At 42.2% G+C, this 23,792-nt stretch overlaps 3 protein-coding genes and 1 long non-coding RNA gene across 5 annotated transcripts; all 4 read right to left on the bottom strand.

Annotated features, from left to right (window-relative positions):
- Positions 1-276: 276 nt before the first annotated feature.
- On the bottom strand, positions 277-3,060 carry LOC135487719 (neurotrophin-3-like). Its single transcript, XM_064771786.1, has 3 exons — positions 2,998-3,060; positions 1,170-1,814; positions 277-384 (listed from the first exon to the last, which is right to left on the bottom strand). Exons 1-3 carry the CDS (start codon positions 3,058-3,060, stop codon positions 277-279), a joined length of 816 nt encoding a protein of 271 aa, XP_064627856.1.
- Positions 3,061-7,198: 4,138 nt separating this feature from the next.
- On the bottom strand, positions 7,199-11,895 carry LOC135487982 (uncharacterized). Of its 2 annotated transcripts, none has more exons than XM_064772311.1 (4): positions 11,795-11,895; positions 9,528-9,696; positions 9,083-9,183; positions 7,199-8,353 (listed from the first exon to the last, which is right to left on the bottom strand). In XM_064772311.1, the coding sequence occupies exons 2-4, from the start codon at positions 9,694-9,696 to the stop codon at positions 8,039-8,041; spliced, it is 585 nt and encodes a 194-aa protein (XP_064628381.1). In that variant the 5' UTR covers positions 11,795-11,895; the 3' UTR covers positions 7,199-8,038. The 2 variants fall into 2 exon arrangements, with proteins under 2 accessions (XP_064628381.1, XP_064628382.1); XM_064772312.1 differs by having other exon boundaries at positions 11,783-11,869.
- Positions 11,896-12,184: 289 nt separating this feature from the next.
- On the bottom strand, positions 12,185-14,592 carry LOC135487981 (serine/threonine-protein phosphatase 6 regulatory ankyrin repeat subunit C-like). The gene is made up of 2 exons (XM_064772310.1): positions 14,533-14,592; positions 12,185-13,937 (listed from the first exon to the last, which is right to left on the bottom strand). Exons 1-2 carry the CDS (start codon positions 14,538-14,540, stop codon positions 12,737-12,739), a joined length of 1,209 nt encoding a protein of 402 aa, XP_064628380.1. The 5' UTR covers positions 14,541-14,592; the 3' UTR covers positions 12,185-12,736.
- An 830-nt stretch (positions 14,593-15,422) lies between these two features.
- Positions 15,423-16,959, bottom strand: LOC135488831 (uncharacterized). The gene is made up of 3 exons (XR_010447051.1): positions 16,791-16,959; positions 16,356-16,475; positions 15,423-15,624 (listed from the first exon to the last, which is right to left on the bottom strand). It is a non-coding gene; the product is annotated as an uncharacterized LOC135488831 (long non-coding RNA).
- Between the last annotated feature and the right edge of the window lie 6,833 nt (positions 16,960-23,792).

Raw genomic sequence — 23,792 nt, 5'->3', positions numbered from 1 at the left:
AAATTCATTTGATAATTTTGCTGTTATAATTTATTTCGACATCAATGATATTATGAATAATAAACTCTTGCATTATCAGGCACATCGAGATCACAAAAGAATGTTGAAACATAAATACAAAAGGCATTCGACATATAGCACAGTGTGGAAATAATTGCTAGAAAGTACTAAAATCTTATATAGCCTCCATCCATCATTGCACAATTTGAATGGTGTCCTTTCTGAAGGTGTAAAACCAATACGAAAAAGGGATGCGTACTAGTACATGTACATCGTTCATTCGATATCTGGGGCGAATTCGCGGATTCTGCGGAACTTGAGGTGAACCAGTTTCTTGACAATACTGTCTGCACAGTAAGGTGTTAGTATGTCGATGACATGCATCTAGGGTTTAAACATAATTAGTCTATTAATTTTTCATGACACGACCAGACGAAGTGGCCTGAGTGAGTTATACATTTATATATGTGGCAGTCAGTCGCCATTCGATATCGGGAGAATATTTTTTTTTAATTCTTGGAGTGCCTTTACGTACAAATGTAATGGCCAATGATTATGACCATGGCAGACAGCCTCACAACTTTTGGCTCCAAAATATGAGATCAAGTTACGGGAAGAAACCATGCTTTGTCCCCATTTGCCATTCGGGAAATATTGTGATGAAGCTACGAATGCGTAACTCAGCCCAAACATGGTGTCTATCGTTCCGATAAAGCTAATCCTACCGTTAAAGAAACTGTTCGGGTTTAAGGATGGAGACCACGCGTACATCATTGAAAGAATACAATACCAGTCACACAGCGTTGACGCAGAGGGGTCTCTCAAACCACTCAAATCATGCACCGAACACACTTTAGTCAATTAGATACCAAGGATGGTCGGAGGAGATATCTCTTCAGCAGTTTCACAACGAACAACACTTAATAAATACAATAAATAAGTAAAAACTGCTAATTGCTGATTTAACAGAATGAATAAACGATCAAAGATCGCCGGACTGTCCTTTTCCTCTCTGAGGAGACTTCGAAGACTCTGTCCTCTAGCGCTTACTACATGTATAAAACAAGTCATTTGATGTTGTCGTCTCATCTCCTTTTGTCGCTAATTATTTCTCTAAATATTTCAAGATTCGTTTTGCTGTAGTATGCGCAATTACACGAGCCCCTAACCTTAATGAGATTCCATCCCTCCATGTCCCCGTGACGAATAACCTTTGCGTACACCCAAAGGAATCTCGTTTGACAAGACGACCGATACAGGTCAGTGTCAATGGCGCTGCACGACGCATGTTCGCCATTTAGGCAATACGCTTCATAAATATACTGTTTAACCCGTGTGTTACCGCTATCTATATGCTGAGCAACCCGGACCATATTACCCCACCAGTCCTCCGCTTCCGTCAGTTCGGACCAGGCGTACGTTGTAGCGCACACTGATTTCCCAACGTGCCGATTAAACTCTCGTTGTCGCTGCAACCTGTCTCTTAACGCTTGCCGCTTAGTCCGTCTCTGGGACAGCGTAGGCCCCCACGTTGTAATATCCCGAGTTGAATTCTGCCGGTAATCCCCTTCAATTTCATCGTCAAACGTTGCCTCCAAAGAATGCATTGGCTTCACACTTGAATAAACAACTCTTGGAGACATGTATTCCGGTGGAATATTAGGCCAAGGTATCTGAGAATCTGGGTCCTTCTCGTAAAAGCGACCCTTGTAACGGTTCTTCAGCTTCTTGCCGATTCGTATGGGCGTGCCTTCCGTTAAAATACAGGGTCCTGCAACTGATAACACCGCCACTACTATTGTCCAATGTTTTACCTGAAAACATAAGAAAAAAATCATTGCCAAGACTCAAAAAGAATTTCACCGTTTAGTGAATCTCAAATGTAGTAATAGCCAAGAATCAATTAAGAATCGTGGCCACTTTACAAAGAATTGTTGTTGACTTCTAATTGAAGACGATTCGAGCTAATAAGGAGTCTCGGTTTTTCTTGTTGACGTCCAGTCATTACGATAGGCAATTGATATGCATATGTGCTGTTTATTTTTGTTGAGACTTCCGGTAGAACGAAGGAGAAGAAAAACCAAGTCTAGGCTGTCTCATCTGCATATGACGAAGGAGTAAAAAAGCCCGATCTCAGGACGAGCCTGTCTCGATCGACGATTAGCCTCGTTACCCGGGTCTCCCAGCGTAATTTCAGCGCCAATGATTGACGCCAGGAGTAACACTGGCTCTGATCACTGGAACTAGACCTCTAGACCGCGACCACCAATAAGGCATTTATACGGCAAACGATGCTCTTAGACAGTAACCACATTGGAAAAGCACAGGCAATTGAACCAAACACTTTCGTACCACTTGGCCCAAAAACTTAGACAAATTGTCGCGACTGTGAGTCGTGAAACTATTGAGTGAGCCAAGGTGGCCAAGGGCCATCACCAATAATGGTAACGTTCAAATCAGTGCAAGTCATTCCATGTTCTGTTGGTATATTATTCATCAAGAGGACGATAATCTGATGCAATATGGGTAACAGCAGTTCACTACTATTGACACTAAAATGTATCTACTCATACATGTATGTGAGAACTGACATGTGTTCTCGTACGTCGCATTTGGCTCTACATTTTTGGAAGCCGAACAAAGTTGAACTGTTGCATATCGAAGCCACGGTACAGGTATGACATCAATATGGAATCATTTTGTTATCATCGAAGTTCATTGCCCTTTTGCCTTTAAGCTAGCGGTGATGGCAATTTTGGTTACCATTTGCCGGTTTCAATGCCAACCACGTGTTGGCTGAGCAGCATCACAGATACGTACATGTAATAGTCCTTTGATGAGCTAGAAGTTTAGGGTCGTTCATTTTATTATCTTTACTGGAAACGTTCGAAAATTATACACTTTACTTAAATCGATTAGGAGACAGGCAAGAGGGTCGATTACTGATTTAATTTTGATAGTTCATACGACCTGTGCAAAAATGAGATATCACATTACCTCAACATCGCGTTTCTCGAGACTTTTTGACGATGAGATAACCGTGAAAGGATGAACTAACATTGATGTATCAACACGACGATAAGATATGATCGTTCCACAAATGCTTGATGGTGCAATGATAATCAGGGGAACAGGAAGTTCGTTAGGGGCCACAAGTAAACCGATTGTGTCTGGGGAAACTTTCCTTGATATGCAATGATTAAGTTGGAGCATATGATTGGTCAACATTGGCGTGAGGCCAGGTGAAAAACCCACCCAATCAACAATCAACTGCATTCGTATATACGATATCAGTAGAACTATGGCTAGAGGGAATGGCCAAATCTTTAGGTCCCACTTGAAATATTCTGATGCCCTCGTTTTTGAGAGGTTGTCGACGCTTGTTTACGGACTTGAGTTAGACACGCGTCGTTAGAAACTTTTGGAATTAGGCCAACATGTACATCAATATGTCCAACTCAATTTTGATTAAGACTCGAGGGATGGAGGCTGTTGGTCATACACTAATTTTGCCACCAGATATAAGATTACCTAATTGGCTGCGATGGTGAGGTCATCTTCAACATTCGAGACCTTTTTCTTTCTCAACTGGACCATTTAGAATTATTGTAACCATCGATATCATGGAAGTTACAGAATTTGTCGAAAATGTGTGCTTCAGAAATGAAAATAGGTTAAGTATTTTCATAGTGATATTTGCGTGATAACCCAAGAGTACTTCGTGAAAGATTCCAAGAAAAACCCGAGCGTAAATGAGGAAATCACCAGCAGTCAGCAAAAACAATGTTGACACCAGTACTTTTAAGTCATCAAATTAACAAACATGACCAACTCAAATTTCCTCTCGACCGACAAAGAGGATATTAGCAGGGCTGAGAGGTAATCAAATATGGTAGTGACAGATCCCTGTTTGATCATGCACTCCCTTGGTACTTACACATCACTTTTTCATTCATATTACAAAGTTAATGCCTGTACCATATCCGGACGGGATAGAAGACAGACGGAGTGTGATCGCAAAAATAACACATTTGTAGGCGCCGGAACCTGAAAGATCCGCAAGGTCCAGCCTGCCTTATAGGGCGAACTAGCGGCCAGCATTTTGTTTCATATGATGGCATTGTGTCTCCACGAATTATAATAGAGCCAATGTAATTGACGCCAATAAAACAAAACATTCGTTTTTCAAAAAATATACGATTTTTGATACCTTTTCAACGGAATGTTGTTACCATTCAGCTAGGCTGTGTGCTCTCAGCTCAGACGAGAATTAATTATTTTAATATCGGTTTTGGAATAAGATATGAAAATGGCAGTAAAATACATGCATCATTAGAAGAAGGAATTAGATAGGGAGATAACGTCAACCTCGGGCGTCAGCTAAAATGCAGTAGAAGGAGCGGGAAACAATGAGATCATACACTTTACTGACTTTACTGTAGGTAAAAGAATATCAAAATAATAATACAAATAGTTTGGACTACAACATAAAGCCACTGTGGGAGAGCAATTGTAGATCAAAGATAGAATATAAAAGTATATGCAAACAGAAATATCGCATAAGAATTTGCTTAAACTTACATAACCCATTTCCTTGAGTCACAATGTGATATTCCTTATAAGGAACTGTTTACGTCTCCTTGAAGTATTTGGTCCAGCTTGTGAAATAAAGGATATAATAAAACTCATTGAGACAGCCAGCAACAAGCAATATATCACAATCTCACACCCACGATTTTAACCGCATCTGATTGGTGTAAAAGTACGAAGACGTCATCTAACCACACCCTGGAACCCCTTACTTCTTTGACATTCTACAGGAAGGTGCTTGCTATGTGAACTACCCACTCCATAATACACTAACCCCACATCCGACAACAATACGGGACTGTTAAATAATTCAGTAGGTACTCATCAACAGTTAGTATTTGTCCTCTACTATTAATGGCCATATTGGATGGATGTGTTTCCAAGAAATATAGTACCCTAGTAACCGCATTCGAAACCTGCCTGCTGCTCACTTGGGGTTCAGCATTCATAGATTAGGTTAAACAAACTTAAACAACTGATATCACAACTGTATGACTACTTCTGTCAACACCACACACTCTGTCTTTAGAATATTTAAAGGTCACCTTTGCTATTTAATACGGGTTTAAGACTTAATTCTTAGACTTCGATAAAAAGAGACTCTAGGCTGGCCACCCTGAGTGCAGACGACTCTCCTTGCTTGACACAGAAAGTAACTGAGGGTCATTAGGTTTGAGGAAACATCGCTTTCCGCAAAGATGGCAATCGCTGAGACCTGCCGTTTCTATACAGGCTCCCGACGCAGCCTGATTGTGTAATCAACTTTATCTTCCTCTTCGTTTGGGGAGGGACGATCAGGCAAATGCCAATTCGTGTAGCTACTTCTGGTCATTATACATGTAACCCGGCGGCTACACTTAGCCACTAATTTCCGTATCCTACCTTTCCCAATGAACAGCGGGAATCTTCAAACACTTAGTTTTGGTGGTTTGCTTCTCGAAAGGTTCTGGTCAAACCAACTTTATGGTGACATTCTTACCGTAATATCGGTACCTTATATCGAATGCTTTTTTATTACTATCTTCTTTCATGGATAATTCATGAAATTTACATGACATTGCTTTCGTCTTTTGTTTATTGTTTATTTATTGACCGACGACTGTCCACTCCAACTAATTCGATGCTTTGGCGCTGGCCATAGTTTCCACTGGCAGGCGAAATTAGAGTACAGTTATGGGCTGCATGCAACAACGTTATCCTGAAGTCCCAGAAACATTTGCAATAAAATCTGAGGAAAGATATGTCTACGGTGTTAGCATATAATGACATTAGCCGGAAAATATTGAATTGATTTTCTAAGATAATCTAATCATTCTTAAATCTCCGTAAAAATCTTTTCCTTAATTGTCCGATGTTGCGTCAATTATCAATTATCCAGCGCTCAAACCACGTGTATACGGTGGACAGAAAAATACCCCAATTTGTCAACAACGCTAATCGATTCTCAGTATCTTAATTTTGTCATGAACAATATTGCCGTCCTTTCAATTTAATATTAAAGTAACGTTGACAAATATACATTAAGCCAAAGGAGCAAGGCCAGATAAAAAGAAAAAAACTTGTATCTGGTCTACCCGATTTAGGGGTCAGAAATTTCTTTAAATATTTCGAATTTCGAGCATATCAGACCACACGATGCATAGCTCGTTCTGACATTATTCCTGCGGTACGATTCCCGTTTAGTTGCTTTCTTAGTAGGCCTATGTGTTGAAAGGGAGGTGAAGACGTGGTAGATCTACAAATGTATTCTTCAACAGATAGTGTCAGCTCTGAAATCTATACTATCAATAAAAAATAAGAATTAAAAAAGATCCCCGGCCGTCACCCCGATTTAAAAAACTTATTACAAGAATTTGTTTTTAATTTTTAGCTGGCCTGATGTGAGGGAAGATAATCGAGTCCAATCTATATTACCCGAGCGATAATGATATTTATACAGCGGTAAAGAAACTGAATCTGTCTTAACGACTTGGCAGCACGTTTCTCCTCCCACGCCGCCCGGTTATGTTTCCGATTCCGTTGCATTCAAGTGACGTAGTACACACTCTTGCCCTCGTAAAACATCCTCCTTCCAACACTTCTTCGGGTTGGCGAGAGTCAAGACAGCAGCACATTTCACAAAAAAACACACAACACAACTTTGACATTGTAAAGCATCTTATACTTGAAAGGTTTTCTCCAAGATCGATGATATATCTAAAGACGCAGTGAACCACCGGCCTCGCCCTGTCACCATGATCAGAATGACGAAAAGGACTGCATGGCAGTCTAGCGGTAAGGTGATACTCCGAAAATCCACCTGTACAATTTTCTTTCCTTTCTAACAAACATACAGATGACTTAACCCAGCTCCTTTATTAAAAGGCCGGGTCTATTTGGCAAGCCGCTCGCCGAACAGGCATCTTTTTTTGTCCTGTTTGGAGAGCCGCTTGCCAAACAGCACTAAAAAGCCACCCTGTTCGGCCAGCCGGGCTTGCCAAACAGGTAAAAAATCTACCCTGTTTGGCAAGCTGGAGACTTTACTTTAATATTAATGAGTTCGGCTCTCCATTCAGGACAAGAAAACGTGGCTGTTTGGTAAGCAGGGCTTGCCAAGAAGTCACTTCCTTATTAAAAACCTCAATCAGGTCCATTTGGGTTGATTATGCTAACATATTGTCTGGTCTCTGAATTTCCATTAATGTGTCATTGATGTACTGGCATGCCGAGCGATGCTTAGCATGCATGACTATTGAACACTATTGAACATGCACTTCACGTCGTCCTGGGAATGTTGCCACATGACCAAAGCAAACTTGTCAAGAACAAAACTTCCAATGCTTTTAACACAAAAAATTTCAGAATTTTTTATTATGGCAAACAAGAGCAACATTACACTGACTACAGCAATTTAGTAAACTTTTGCAGACTCCTTTTTCTTTTACTAATGGCACAGCCTTCACTAATATTTATACCACCGTACCGCTATCAAATTTGGGTAGGTCTATATCCCACAGGTACAAAAGAAGATTTGAGGAAATGCTTTTACTTCCAACTGTAGAAGTTTCGTCAGGGACCTAGAACAGGGCTGACATCACTTGTTGGAACCACACCAAGGATCATGCCGATCTACCAGCGTTTTGTGTATTATCCATCCTTAACGAAAGGAGGAGACTCTAGGATTGATGTTCACCGCTGGTAAGTCGGCATGACCAAGGGTGTTGTCCAAGAGTTGGGTACTAGATAGTTTTGTATATGAGTTATGTACCGGCTGAGACTCTTTGATGTCTCCCTCAAACCACGGCTGACTCTTGCGGAGGATTTAAGCGGACATAAAAGCCGGTTTCTGATTGTGTCTTGATCAAAAGTCTAGAGTCGATTTTAATTATCAACATGGCTAGCTACTAGTTTAACATTGGATGGTAGTCAAAGCAATTTACGTGAACATTTAACATTTTTAAAAATTTCATTAATTGAAAAGCACATCGATTCCAGGAGGCCGCAACTCCTTCTCGTTGACCGGTTGAATTCGCCGCCCCACCCACCCGGGGACTTTTGTGGGACTGGCCCAAGCAAACTTGGAATTACAAAGCACCACAAACGAGAGAACATTGCCAAGAATCAACGCGATGATTGTCTCCACTGATGTCATAAACTGGAGAAGAATGTAGCAGTTGACCATGTGAACTACTACATCGAAAGATGTTCCAAGAATCACATCCCACTCCCACCGTAACTTGCTGTTTGAACTTTGTGTCCAATCCAAGGAACTCCAGCTGATGACCTAACAAAAGTAAATCAAACAATAATGATTATAATCAGACAGAATAATTCTGATTGTTCCATCTAGGTCAATCAATTAATTTTCTTTGTACCCATTTACCAATCCTAACATGATACCATTGACAAAATAAGTACTTACAGTTGACTTTTATTGATAATTCAAAGCTGGGGTCACGTTCTATGTGTTAGCCAAGTTCGGTCAGCCTGCGGCCAATAGCTCAGGAGATATTGGAGTTTTCGTGAATTTGCACTCGCTGACCTTTGACCCACTGACCTTGACCTTTGCCAGTTTCAACCTCCCAATGTTAATCCTGGGATCAACCAACATACATGTGACAAGTTTGGTGATGACCGGGCTATAGACATGGGAGAATGGTCGATATTGCACTTATTTGACCTTTGACCCCAACGACCTTGACCTTTTAAAATTTCGACCCCTCAGTGGTAATTCTGGGTCAACCTACATACGTGTACCAAGTTTGGTGAAGATCGGGCGATAGACCTGGGAGGAGTAGTGGAACAAACAGACAAACGGTTCTCAAATTTACTGAGGGATTTAGTAAAGGATGCTTATGATGTTGACCTTCTCACCTTGAAAGTCTTCATCATATTTTTTACCATAAGTTCATTATGAACACCTGTTTACCCGTTTGCCAATGCCACTGTAAAAGGCAGATGCGGCATCTAAAGCTCTCAGAAGAGATCTCCCATCGCGGTGCTGCTTGCTTACCTTCTTCGTATAAGTACTCTTGTTCCAGGTGAAGAAGTAATAGAGATGTTGTATGTTCTGTAGGAGAGCTAACCAACGCATGGTCCCCGTATAGACAAAAGCTGGCAAAAGGAGAGAAAAGAAATAATTAAAAGTTGGCTCGTTTTTGCAACAAAGTCATATACTGCAACCTCTCCCAGTGACAGTATTAAAATTATACGGTATTCACCAAAGGATATCGACAGAATATTCAGACCATTCCGGTCTAACCTTTTTTTAATTGTGACCGCTTTTTCCTTCCTTCCTTTAGTTTCCCTATAATAGAGAGCAATAATAGAGGACATGACTTTTAAATAGGGGAACGCAGAAAGAAGCGAGCTAATTTTTTAAAACCTTCTCCATAGAATGACGGGAAACGGTAAAAAACGTTTCACACCGAGGCAGTAGTGTAGGTCAGTCTAATTACCTGTTATGAAAACCGTAAGGGCATCTATGAGGAAGTATGGCCGAAGTCTGACTAGGTCCTTTCGAGGAAGCATACGCAACCGGAACAGGATGATGATGTGGCCGATGATGTGGTAGAACTCCGCAATGAAGAGGAGCGTCGCCACTACATTGACACCCAGATCCAACATCTGGAAGAAGAGCGACAAAAGTTGTAAAAATGAAAATACTAGAATTGTCAGTTGAGTCTGCAGACAGACTCTGGAGTCTCCGTCAACTATGGGTGTTTAACAGTTTCGCGTGAGTCTTTATTTAGAGACGTTTCTAACATACTTTGTTGAGTCCCGGTCCGCCAGACCCAGTGTAGAAGTTTTACATCACCCGAGATAAAATGACCGGCCAATCTCTGAGCAGGGCTCGACACTAGACTAAGGACTTCAGGGCAGGAAATATTATTACCTCAGCAGGCAGGCACCAACCAATGGCAATAATTAATTAATATAGGGGAAAAGAAATTAATGTTTTTTAAAAATTTCATCATTTTGATTTCATCATTTTTTTATGTCATCAATAATCAGAATATGAAAGAAATCAAAGAAAGAAAGAGTAGGTAGAGAAGATGACAGAATATACCCCACTGATAAATGCAGATTGTTTCATCGTAAATTGCACTGTAATTTCTTGGAAGTTCCTAGAAATAATCAACAGCGCGACAACTCTCTTGATTACATTACGGAGAGTGGCTCGGAAGCGAGGTTTTTTTACAGGTAGGTTCGTACCATTGTGTACATTGACGAAGAGAAATTTATTATTAAAATAATTAAGTAAATGAAAAAAAAGCAATAAAAACAAAAAGTGCATATTTTTTTGGGTCCTTCCGAGATTCGAACTCGCACCATTTGTCAATGTGCATCGCTGATCTTGTTTACTGGCTAACAACACGTGCGTTTCTTACTTGATGACGTCAGGCGAAATTACTGAGCTCTGATTGGCTTAATGTCAATGTACACAATGGTACGAACCTACCTGTAAAAAAAACAACTGGCGGCCCTGAACAGGCGAATAGTGATTACACACTGGCCACCTGGCGGGAGCTTATAGGTAGGGACAACGTGAAATCATGGGTAGCCTACAGGTAAACAGCAACTAGCGGTCACCATGCAATAATGACGCGGTGTTCATGTATAGAGGTCAGTGGAAGTTCAGTAGGCCTTTTTGACTCGGATTGCTTTTCATTACTTCGATATATACCATTGAGAAGAATGGCCTTGTGTTTATTCATGATAAGTAGGGCTCAAAACTATGCCTATGGAAATAAATTGAACGATGTATACATGTACATGTATAAGTTGTAAGTGGAGTACCATGCCCTTAGTACGGACCTAGTTTCCTATAAATATATTGTTTAGGTTTTGCCATTAGTATTCCATCTCTTGCATTAGCATGGATCATTCAGCTTTCTTCCTTGTTCGGGTTGTCATGCCTGTTGAGTAATCAGTGTGACTTCAAGTTAAGTTACTGACAAGGACCATCAACGGAGAAGTAATTTGTTATTCAGGCATTTTTTAGAGCCTGTCTGCCGCCATCAGCAGCACGATGACGATTCTCAACAATGTGTAAAAAAAATCAGAACATCCCGGGGGAGCGGTGACTATAAAGCACTAAGTCACCTCCATTAAAGATAAAAATCTCCAAAATCGAACCAATGACCAAAGCACTACACCACCCCAGTGAGCAGAGAATATCTCAAGAATGGCCGGTGTTGGGGGCAGATGTATCTGACATCGGAGGTGTGTCAGCTCGGAGGTAGAGTGTCTGACTCATCTCCTCGGTGTGTGTGTTTTCAGGTTTTCACAAATTGCCCACGCTAGCAATTGGTTTGTGCATCTAAGATAATTGATGCTCCCATTCTGTCAATCTGCCATTCCGTTTCCGCGCTATATCGAGTAAGCCCTGACAAATCGGCTGTTCATGCCTGTGTTTGACCAATCGTTAGCACACTCTTAAAAAATAACGTTCTTTAGCCTTTGAAAAACCTTTTAGGGTTTCCCTGATAAACCTCTAAGGGTGAATATTCAGAAGCCGAACACCCCTTATTTTTATGAGTGCAGTAGCCTATACCATGCATACCAGTGGTTGATGGGGCTGTTGAAATGCCAGGACATTACTGGCCGTTTGGATATTACATGTATGTACAAGTAGAATATACATTTGTATATCCTAACGGAATGACGGTCGAGAAATAGCTACATTGAAGATTCTGGAACAATCTCTAACCTGCGGACTTACCTTGTCCCTACTCCCAGTCGTGTTAATGTCACCAACTATCACCAACAACCGCTATCAGAAACTTCAAGTATAACCTACTGTGCTACTAGAAAAGTTCTCGTTGAACAGGAATGCGGCGAAGTATTGGTCGGCACGGACACAGTGCCAAGTTCTCCATTAAATGAATTGTTCGCCCGCTCGTTAGTGGACCCGTTGATCTCGGAGCCTATCGCCGTAACCATAAATGCTAGGCATTTCATATGTTGCCATTGTGCCTTTTGGCAGTTTTGACGATTAGTCACAGGGGGCACTTCATGTGAAAAACTGCTTTTGGCCATATCTCCTGAATTATGCTAGCTTAAATCATGAAATTTTACTATGGACACTGTTCATGAGACTACATCACATAATTATCCGGGATTTTTATTTGACCTACTTTTCAAGGTCACAGGGGCCAAATAGCGTGAATTGACCGTAATTGGTTTCCGGAGCCTACCTGCTAGGCTTTTCATATGTGGGTGGTTTGAAGGTCTTATGATGCCATTGTGCTTTTCAGCAGATTTGACGATTTTCGAACTGACACCGAATTTCGGTCTGACCTGATCCGCGACTTGCCACCAGGGGCCAAAACTAAAAAAAGGAGAAAAAATGCAATATCTCGCTTATTAGTGACTTGTTTTCGATGAAATTTTTATGGTAGGTACTCAAAGCAAGGATACATCACATGTCCTACGGGTTTTGGAATTATGCCCCTTCTTTTCACAAGTTAGAGAAAATTACATCCCAGCCGACTTCCACAGATATCCATATATTTGTCCGCTTCAAGTGACGCACATTTGACACAATTCGCTGGAGATTTGGGTGGTTCATTTTGGGTTAATCAACTTGATACATGCTTGATACAGGAAGAGTTAAAAGCTTTTCAAAGACCAAATGATTTGGATTTTAGATATTATTGAAAACTTATGTATTTTCATCGTAATGGTCCAACTCGTTCATCAGACACCAATCTTGAAGAAACCTAGGCATTTTCAACTGATCTACAAGTGTATTCTTACATATCGAACTTCCCAGTATTCTCCTGATTCGAAGTCTAGCTAATTCCTTCAGCGGGAAAGGATTCAATAACACTTCTTTCAGCCAGTCATAGAGTTCCGGGAAATCCGAGAAGATTGGTTTTTCACCGGGATGGTTCATCGCTTTCAACACATTTGTTGGATCTGACCCTGCTAACAGCAACATCTTAACTATTTCAGGACAACCTAAATCTAAAGCTGTGATAACTGGTACATCTAAATGGCAGTTCCTTTGAATGAGGAATTTTGCCGCCCGTTTTCTGTTGCGGTTGATCGCGTCATGCAAAGGAGATCGGCCATCGTGGTCCAAGATATTGACATCGGCGCCATTTTGGAAGAGTTGCTCCATGCAGCAGACGTGTCCCTTCATTGCGAGAATGTGCATGGGACTTTTACACAAACCGTCATTACTTGCAAAATTCACGTTACATTTCCCTTGGACTAATCGCCGTATTATGTTACAAAGTCCCTCAGATGCGGCTAACATTAAAGGCGTGTTGCCATAAGAGTCTCGAATATTGACGTCAGCTCCTTCACTGATCAGTAACTCCACCCCGCGGAGCTTTTCGACGGCATAATGAAGGGCACTGCGGCCTTCTCCATTCACCAAATTCACATCACAACGATACTTGATCAGCAACTTGGTGACCCTGTGGATCGTGTTATTTTTTCCATCCCTCGAACAGAGAATTAAAGGAGTGTTCCCAGCACCGTCTCTTAAATTTGGGTTTGCCTTTGTGGCAAGAAGCTCAGCTACACAGTCTTCCCCACCAGCGAGAGCTGCGAAATGGAGTGCTGAGCCACGGTGGTCACTGCGGGCGTCAATCTTGTTGACTCCCGTCACCAACAATAACTTCAAAATCTCAAGTTGGTTATGCTGGGCTGCTAATATCAGGATTGGTAACCCGTTTATCAACAAGTCATCCCCGCCTGCTCCGGCCCTTAGGAGTATTTCGACACATTGTTTCGACCCGTTTTTGATTGCCAGGGACAGTGCAGCATCGAGCTCGATCTGTGAGACGCTTCCCTTGACGGCAACCAGGAGGTTCAGGATGTTCGTGCGGTTGTTGCGCACTGCATCTACCGCGCTGAAAGGAGGAGAAAAGTGGAAATTCTTAAGGCTATGACTATTCTCTTCCTTCTCAAAAAGGTCACAATGTCTTCTTTCCTATGATCTCCTCATTTCCATACTTTTCTTTTCATATATCTATCCTCGGGATCAGAGAATGCTTGATGCCAGTCTGGTAGTGCAAGGATGGACAAAAGCATCCAAGAAATCAGCATTTGTGAGCCAAACTCGCTCATTACAAGTGCTGATGGCTGTGGTAGCTTCTCTGCCTAACTGGTAGCTATAGAAGCTATGTACATTCGTATGGAGTGATGTCTGCGGGCCATGCACTTCAGAAACATGAATTACATGTGTGCTAGTAATGTATAGAAGGCATGCGTGCACGTAGATGTTTCTTTACCGTTGCCTCTTTCTCCATGCAGGTAAACCAAATATCGGTAGGAGCCTATGGGCAAGCTATGAAGCAAGGCACCATTATATGGCAAATGAAAAGTGCTGGCTATAACGGCTTCTTATGATCAGTACAAGTTTCTCCAAAGTCCAAAACTGTAAACCTATCGTTCCTATGATCTTAGAGTAACCAAAGTAAGGCTAGAAATAGAACGGCAACATACCTGGTCATGTCGGTTTTCTATAGTGAAAGAACGTTGGCCTGGCTGCTTGCTTCCTTATTTTATTTCAGGATGGGTTACCTTTGCTACTTGTGAATCGAAAGCATCACAGAGCCCTCTTATATTTCATTGGCGAATCAGCTAGGTATGGCGTTCTCATGTATAAGGTTACATGTCGTCCATTGCCATGGGAAGGGTTTCCTGAAATGCCACTGGCAAGCTTTGCTGGTGAGTGAAACCGTCATTGGTCGATTAATACACATAGATCTGGGTGAGCTATGTTTGATATTCATGTTCGGATGTTTTCTTACCAAAAGAAACGTGGATTTGAACATCATTCCGGTGTCGGAGCTGGACTGATAACTGACCACATCGGCTCTCTTCGCATAAGCTCGCAGGTACATGTAAGTCATTTCTTGACCCTGACATGATAATTGGGTTTCGACGTGTGTTGGAAAGACATGCAATCCACCATTGCGCTTTTCTTACGATGGGGTACGATAGAGTGTGGTTTCTGGTCAACTGGGAGCTGCGCTTGCACTCTGAAGCTGATTCATTATTCAGACATTATTTTGAAACAGGTTGATGGTAGCATCATTCCCAATCGGCCATATCAAGCCGTCATGGCTTGGCCTAGAAAGGCGGTCAAAAAGCATGCCGAATTACCGCGAAAGGAGGAGACTTTTGGATCGATGTTCACCGTTGGTAAGTCGGCCGTTGGTAATGTCAAAATGGCTTTTGGAAGGTACTTGTAATATGCATGCGGCAAATAAATTATCGTCGGTTTACCAGTTTTTTTACCCCTATGCAGGTTCAGTATATATCTCTGATATACTAGTATATATCTCTTGATACTTTCGACCTTTCGATGCACGAAAGAATTACAAAATGTATAAATGTATGAACGATTGAGCACTTAATCTTTATTCAATACTCAGCATAAGGTTACAATGGAAACTTATTGCTCGCTATCTGTTTCTGGTTACTGAATTCGTTCCGTTCGTCTTCCCTTGCACTTGCAGAGGGGACATCCGTCAAGGCCTTTGACGGTACCCTTGAAACAATACATCAAGCACTTTGGGTAGCTCCTGCAGTCTGAAGAGGAGAAAGAAATCAACGATTATTTATGGTTTTTAGCGTATTCATTGCCCTTGTAAGACGAAGTAGATACAATGCTTCGAGATGGTAAAGCGACAGATGTAGGCTTCGTCGAGCTACGACACGTGTTTATAATTAATGGTTATGCAACTTCCTATAATTGAAATATGCACATGTGTTCGTGATTTAGTTTTCAAATTGTGCATCGTCATTGACACTCGAGGCCGTCGGAAATCGGGGCTTTAGTCATCATCATCATCATCATGATTATAATCAAATTTGGGCATGGGCATAGTTTCTTCAAACTCAAGCTGAACTGAAGATATTTGTTTGGCAGCCTGAACCAATGGTGGTATCCAGTGTTGTTACGATATTTTAGTGCCATCAAGTACACCCCAGCTATCATTTTTTTAATCAATGGGTTTCACCGTACACAGTATTAAGTTTGATCTTGGTGTATTCGGAAGTATGTGCTTACGTATAGGCATCTAAAAAGTAGAGGTGTAAAGAGGCATAGAAGAATGAAATTCCAGACAGCAGTGCAGACAACAGGGCTCATGCCACAAGGTTGTCACCTGCGGCAGGATATACCTCAGCAATACTGGCCCGCAGACACTGATGTCGAGGAGAAACTGTGGGGGAATACATGGGCATGACCACGAAAGGACAAGCCACTTCACTGAGGTGAAAAAGAAGGATTTCCTATTCACACGTAAAAAGAGATTAACCTGGTGCTCCTTCGTTGCATTTGCAGATCAGACAGCCGTCATCTCCTTTCTGGAAGCCGAACTCGCAGTGCATCTGGCACATGGGCCTGTTACTGCAGCTCTCAGGTAGAGCATGCCCAACTGTATGAATGAAAAAAGCAGGTCAACATAGAGGAAAGAAAAGGAAGCAGCTCCATCAGAATAACGCCGACATCAACTACGCGTAGTTTTGTTGCTTATGGTGAAACTCCCCAAATAACGATACTGTAGTTTTGATCTGTCAGGTCTTCTTAATAAAATCTAGTCATCAAAGAAGAATCAAGACTGAAACAGAATTGTGTAATGTGATTCTGTTGCCTCATTTTAGGGAGAAGTAAGAAGAAAGCCTCGGCTGAAACCACAATTGCACCACAACTCAAGGTTCGTCTCGAAGATGAAATGAGTTCAAGTAATCACCGGGATGTGGGTTGCATAATTCACACAATGGACATCTGTCACTGCCAATCTGAAAGCCATACTCGCACTTGTTGTTGTAGCATTCCCTACAGATCTTGGCCTGGGCGGCCACCACGAGCAGGGCAAAGATGAGGAGCAGCTTCATGGTCAGTGTGGAGAGTTCGAGTGTTCAGATGGTTTTGGACTGCGAAGGAGTTGCTTTTTATGCTACTCATTGTTATCATTCATGCGATAGGCGTATCGTTCTGTCACCCAGCTATCAGAATTGATGAACCAAAAGTGTATCTCGTCACTATTTTGTCTGATGCTAAACAAGCGAAGCGATAGTTGCAAGGTCGTGAGCTTGAACATCTGTTGAGATGATAGCTTGACGTATTTTTCTCTTTATACAGAGTCATATCAGATAGTAAAATGTCAGATAATTTGGACAGATGCTGCCTTCTACACCAAAACCCAACAAATAGATTTTAGCATTATCTATTTATGGTATGACTTCAAGGCATGCTCTAGCATTGCCACCAACTCTCCAGCCGTGGGCCGTTTCTCAGGGTCGGTCTGTCGACACGCCTTTGCAATGCTACGGATTTTGAAATGAAAGATGCCATCAATGGTCAACAAGATGGCGCCAAGAGAGAAGATGTCTGATTGAAGCGTAGCATGTCCACCTTGGTAGATTTCTGGTGCAACATGGGAGTAGTGCTCACTGAAGTATGCCCAGTCTTCTGCCAAAACTGGGATCTGATATACGTCTTCGTCATTAACGGACCTGGATATCCCGAAATCAATCACGTATGGGTTGTAATGTCGGCCATCATAGTTCAGGAGAAGGTTGTCACATTTTAGATCATTGACGATGATTCCTTGTTCGTGAATCTTCCGTAGTCCGTCTGCTAGTTTGTAGCATATTTTCAACCAGTCACGTACAGGCACGTAAGGTCGTCTGCCTTGGCTTATTCGCCTTACTTCTGATCGGAAAATCTCAAAGAATCTGCTATACTTAGCATTCAGGTAATTATCTCCGATGTACTCCAGAACAATACCCAATCTCACGTAAGTCTCATTCTCTGGAAGGGCGATCAAACCGAGATATTGTGGCGTACACTTCGTGCCAGCTAACAGTTGCGTGATGGTCGCTTCCTTTGCGATTGATTCCAAATCGGACTTGCCCGTCTTGAAGAGTTTTATGACAACCAACTTGGTTCGATCCATCATTCCCAAATACACATCGCCAAAGCTACCGGATCCTATTTTGATCACATGGTCACTGTCTGTATATTTTTCGTATTTTATCCTCTGACCACCAATCACGTTATCTGTCCAATTTTCATCTGTGCGCGGGCACGGTTCGTACTGAATATTTTCCAAACGTTCCCTGATCTTTTGGCAACGGCGTTGAGAGTATGACTTGATCTCTGGCGGATTTTGACCAAGTTCTACCGGAGGTGGATAGCCGTACTTGTTTCCCAACTGACGTGCTTCTTCTTCTTCCTTCGTCAACCTTTTCTCTTCACTTGGTTCATGTGCGACCTGGTGCTCAAGATTCTTGGCCATCTTTTCAACGGCGTCACGAATCCTCTCGGCAACACTGCCACATTCATTTGATTCTGATTTCGAAGTATCATCGATGTCCACCTCCTTGGGTGCTGATGCCTTACTTGCTGCAACAGCAAAAACGCCAGCATCAGTATCACTGACTTTGTCAGCCTCTGCCATTTCAGCTGCAATGACTGCATTGTATAGATATTCCTCCTCCTTAGGCAGATCTTGTAGTGCCTGTTTAAGCTTGAGTCGGCGACGATACGCCAGTGGTATTTCCGACGCGTCAACTACTCTTGGAATGTTCATCGAGGATGAGGAGCTTTGGTGGCCGTCGCTGTTAGTGCCCTCATCACCTGTAACCTGGTGATGTGCTTCGACTACGAGAGAGTTGGACGAACTCTCTTCGTTGCTGGTAATCTCTTTGTCCGTGAATTCATGTTGTGTTCTTAGAGAGTTGGATGAACTTTCTCCGTTGCTTGTAAAGCTGATATCTTGGTCTGTAACCTGTCCATGCGCATCGATGATGGAACCAGGTGAACCCGTGCCATTTCTCGAGCCTTCTTTGACAGAATCTGATACCGGTATATTTAGTCCATTGCTTGTATCTTCTTTGGCCGAATCTGATAAACTTAGACATTGGCTTGTACCTTTATTAGCCGTATCGAATGCAATTGGTTCTTTACTTTTGCTTTCTCGTAGAACGTCATCGTTGCTTCCATGTATAAAGGCATTGATTTCAGAAATGTTTTCTTGGAAATACTTCATCTCTCTGTCGAAAGACTCGACGTCTTCGAGGACGCAGTCAGCTGTAGCCGGTACCTGAGTTGACACTGCGGCAGCACTTGTGGATAGAATGTGGCATGGCATCTCAGAATGCTCCACTTGTTGCCAATCTGAATCTTGTTCGCCAGCAACAGGGGTTGTATATTCACTCCCTCTTGACGATACCAGTGTCGTAACACTGCTGTATACCTGAAGATTCTCTTCAGATTGCGTTGGAACATTCATGGCTTGGATGTCAAATACTGTCACCTCTGTTTCTACGCTAGAAGCCACTTTCTTATGGGTCATTGCATTAGCTGTCTCAATATCCAGAGGCACCTCAACCCTGGCTCCTTTCAAAGCATCCACCACCTCAGCGCCATATCCATATTTTGGTTTAGACTCTGCTTTAGACTCTGGTACCTGTGACAAAACCTCTACGTTATCAAAGGAGGCCCTGACCTCTGCTCGTGGTACAAATACAGAACTCACTGATTCTGAAACGTCAACTTCTGTTAGCAGCAGTTGTTGTTCCCGAACCTTTTCTGGTACTTGGTCACCATGTGTGGTTGTAATCTCTATTGGAATCTGGAGAATAGCTTGGTCACTTCGCGTCGCGGTCAAATTGATGCTATAGACCGAGTCGTCATTTTTGGTATTCCTGAAAGCTAAATCAATTGAAGAAAGACATGAATTTTAAGACAACAGAGGTTACCGAATGTCGTAAAACAGATTCCCAAATAAATTCTCTTGCCTTTTTTTAACGTTCGGAAGGAATGTGAATGACTGCCAGGTGATTGGCAAATCATACACTTTTAACACTGTCAAGACAAGTCGTCTCAGCTGATAATGAAATGCATAAACCGGACATAACGAGTCTGGTCGGGATATTCAGTTTCCTTACATCTCAAGAAAAGAATGCTTTCTCAAAAGCTGTAAACGAAATGTTACTCGTAATCCCATCTCTTCTTTTCCTTACCATTATTTTCCTTAGCTGAACGAGGCTCATATTCCTTTTTGAACAAATCGGCTGCAGCTTCTTCCTCAAAGGTGGGCTGCAGTACAAGATCCTGTGAAGAACTAGCGTCCAATTTGAACGCGTGCACAAGGGTCTGGAGCACCCGATCTTTAGTGTCAACTCTCCGTTTCCGAAAATCGACCACAGTTTCTTCCTGAAAGGTGCGCTGCGGGTCTAGATTTTGTGATGGACTAGCCTCTAATTTGACTTCGTTTACTTCGGTCTGGGACACTAGATTTTTCGGTTTGACTCTCCATCTATGCAAACCTGAAATTGTGTTAACATATTCAGCTAACAGATTTTTCAGGAGTACGCCGTTCAGGAGAAAATAAATTGTATTAGTAGCATGGATTCGTAGTGACTGCTTCTTGAGCGCTTTCTTGCTAATGGTGTCAGGTAAATGAACAACAACAAGGGAACGTGTATGGAAAAAAGTTTTAATAGGAGTTCAGAGAAGGGAACGAGACAAGTTAGTGAGAAAATAAGAAACCGTTCATCGTGTAGATGTTTGTAAAAGAGTAAAGAGAAGGGAACTTGTATGGAAAAGTATATTTAACAGGACTAATCTATACTAACCTTGTATGGAGTGCCTTATCCGTTTGAGCAGTCCCATACTGGAGCTGACGCGGGTGCAACTGGTGTCCCTCGACACTTCAACGCTCGAAGCGGTGTCACTATCACTATCACTTTCAACATGTACAAATTTTGTCGGTATAGTTTCCTGTAGCAAACGGATATTATGCTAAATGACTTTTTAATACAGATAATAAATCAAGTCCTGGGATGGTGATTTCAATTGTGGTACGATTCCTGCCCACACTCCCTTCTTCTTCAATTGCTGGAGGCTTCCTGCTCTTTTCAAGTGCTTTTGACAAGAACTGTCCTTGGAAAGAACGAGTGTTGATACGCTTGGATCTAAGTAGTGATGCGGTGGTGTTTGATGCCAAGTTTCTCTGGGAGTAGAGGGTGTAGGCTATGGTGTAGCGGCCGGCACAAACATTCTATCAATTGAGGTATTTAGGATTGTAAGAATTGTTGTAGGCTAACTGATTTATCAAGGGCGTCTGATTGTCCTGCACAAATAAAACCGTCATGATAGTTACGTTCACAAAAAAACTGACATCCGGATCATAACCAACCGGAGACTTGTGAGTGACTGAATGAGTGAATGTATGAAAAGAGAACTTACCTCCCTGCGAGGTCTCTTAAACGGATTTTTTAAGTTTGAGAAAAAGGCCGCCAAAGCAAAAAGAGCAGGAAATCGCGGCCTTCGATTTCGGTTTTCTCCTGGCATTGTAAAGATTTAAAAGCCTTTATACAAGAAATTTGGGCTTCATTTTGAAAATTGGTGAGCAAAAAAACTTCATGAGATGTTACTAAGAGACCGTTGCTAGCGGAAGATATAACGTCATGTGTATGACGTCATGCACTTTTTATTGCCGATGACGTAACGCATCAGCGTCGCCTGACGACACCATTAAATTTTGTTCATCGTGTAGGTGTAGCGCATGTAGCGTTGGCTTGGCAGTAGGCTAAGGCTTCCCGCCTCGCAATCATAGTTTCCGCTCGCAGCAAAAATCGTTTCGAACTTTACGCAATATTACATCATCGGTATCCTACCCGAGTATAGAGGTTCTTCACTGACGACACATGATGACGTTGCCAATTATTTTGCACTGTCATATTGGTCGTTACACGTGGTCACGACTTAAAGGAAATGCATTTGAAGGTGTCCGTCAAAACGTCACGTCGTGATGTCACGTGAAGAACCTCTATTAGAAGAATTCTTTGTTCCATCGTTTGCTAATGGACCTCAATGCCACGCGGATCCAAGGGGGGGGGCGCACCCGGCGCACGCCCCCCCCTACTAATTCCGGCACGGTGTAAAAAATTGTAGCCCAAATTAAAGTGGTGCTTAATATTTGAAGATCAGATGCCAGGAAATCGCATATATGGAGTCTTATCTTAAAAAAATTTCTGGGGGAGGCTCCCCCCAGACCCCTCCGTTGTCGCTTCGCGCCTGCGGCGCTCGCAATTCGGGCTTCGCCCACAAAGTGCGCCCCCCCCCTTTCGAAATATCCTGGATCCGCCCCTGAATGCATTCAGTTCCAGGCTCATCGGCGCTCTCAACTGAGCTGTGAGCCTTCATCATCACGAATGATCATGCGGTCCCTCGGCGGCCAACATATCGCACTCGTTCCACAGAACTGTAAAAATTTCATATCTTTTCCAGCTTATTTTTTCAGCTCCAACTTTCATTCAGAGATGGCGGTGTGGCCGTGATTTAAACACAAAATAAAGTGCACGTGGTGGGGACCTTGAAACGAAAGTGAGAAAGTTTCAGCTCATCTCGATCAAAGCAGACGTATTTTCTCCCGATTTTGGGCCGATTTTTTGTGATTTTAGTTAAATGGATGTGCGATTGTGATTCAGGAGTGTAATGGCAAATGTACCGACGCTGTGCGAGGTCAATTATGACTTTGATGACTATGGATACGAAGAGGTGATTCCTCTTCGTGGGACGCTATCCCTCACCCCCAGGCCAAATAATGTCACTGGGGGTGTTTACAGACACGACAGAGGCTATGAACTCTCCTTATTATCACCGGATAAAAACAGTCCCTTGGTTAGTATATTGTCACTCCCATCCTGCTAGACATGGGCATTTCATCAGTTATCGCAGTTAGTGAGTTATCAATCAATCAATGACATGATCTGATGCGATGAGATGACGAACCATGCCAAATCAATGACATTTGACAGGTTTGACACCGCACTGCAGTCGTCATGAATGCTGTACCTGCCGTGTGCTCACAAAGTCATAGTGGCCAGGGTGCTGTAGGTATGGTAGGCTGGTCACTTGACTTAACCAATCTGGTTATGAACATCTCTATCCTGGTTTTTTTTGGCCGGCAGAGTGCTAAGCATGATCATTTGACCTAAAACTCGGTTTCAGTTTTAAAATCATGATTAATACAGCATGTGCAGTGAGCGACCCCTTAGTGGTAAATATCATCATGAACAAGGCTATAGGATTTATTAAGTCGATAAACAAGGAATTTTGCCAAGAGTCAGTTATCATGGACCTTTTGGTTTACACTGTTAACTTTAGTGTGGAAAAGGTTTATCTGGTCGTTGACTTTAATCAATAGAAATCCTAGTAAATGCCTAAGAGTAATTAATGACGTCAATGGTGTCTCTCATAGAAGACACATCGGCTTGTTGTATAACAATTGGTTATTTTTAACTTAATTCCTTACCGACGAAATTTTGATCAATATTATTGTACTTGACTGACAGTCGTTAATTGTGGTTCCTAAGTCATCCTATTGACTGCAATCACTAAATTTACGATCAGGACAACATGGGGGAAATTTTAAGTTAGCGTAATTTTTGTTGCATGTTTTTACTTGAAGATTTCTCAAAGTCTGCCCAATTGGGCCTGGCTAAATGTAAGAGTTGTACATGTAGGCTTTTTCAAAGAGCAGTGAGAGAATTTGAAACAGCATTGAGATCAGCTGCAAATCATTTGGATGAATTTACCCTTTTAGTTTTAGTCTCCTTCAGTTTTACTATCACTGTGTTTGTGTAGTATGCGTAGGCCTAGGCCTATATCCCAAAAAGCCTGGCTTACCATCAAGAATGTCCCTCTCAGCAAATTAGCCTTGAACACCAGTTCAGTT

This window comes from Lineus longissimus, chromosome 5, assembly GCF_910592395.1.
Source record: "Lineus longissimus chromosome 5, tnLinLong1.2, whole genome shotgun sequence".
In the NCBI taxonomy this organism is placed as follows: Eukaryota; Metazoa; Nemertea; class Pilidiophora; order Heteronemertea; family Lineidae; genus Lineus; species Lineus longissimus.
The sequence above is the reverse complement of the archived record's forward strand: the minus strand, read 5'-3'. Positions and strand labels throughout refer to the sequence as shown.

What these genes read in the sequence shown, in the direction of transcription:
- LOC135487719 (XM_064771786.1), bottom strand. Translation starts at nt 3,060, where the DNA reads ATGTTAGTTCATCCTTTCACGGTTATCTCATCGTCAAAAAGTCTCGAG. An exon ending in TCGAGAAACGCGATGTTGAG is followed by an intron (nt 1,815 to 2,997) that starts GTAATGTGATAT and finishes TTATGTTTTCAG; the next exon opens with GTAAAACATTGGACAATAGT. An exon ending in AGGGATGGAATCTCATTAAG is followed by an intron (nt 385 to 1,169) that starts GTTAGGGGCTCG and finishes TTTAAACCCTAG; the next exon opens with ATGCATGTCATCGACATACT.
- LOC135487982 (XM_064772311.1), bottom strand. Translation starts at nt 9,696, where the DNA reads ATGTTGGATCTGGGTGTCAATGTAGTGGCGACGCTCCTCTTCATTGCG. An exon ending in CCTTACGGTTTTCATAACAG is followed by an intron (nt 9,184 to 9,527) that starts GTAATTAGACTG and finishes TCCTTTTGCCAG; the next exon opens with CTTTTGTCTATACGGGGACC. An exon ending in AGAGTACTTATACGAAGAAG is followed by an intron (nt 8,354 to 9,082) that starts GTAAGCAAGCAG and finishes TACTTTTGTTAG; the next exon opens with GTCATCAGCTGGAGTTCCTT.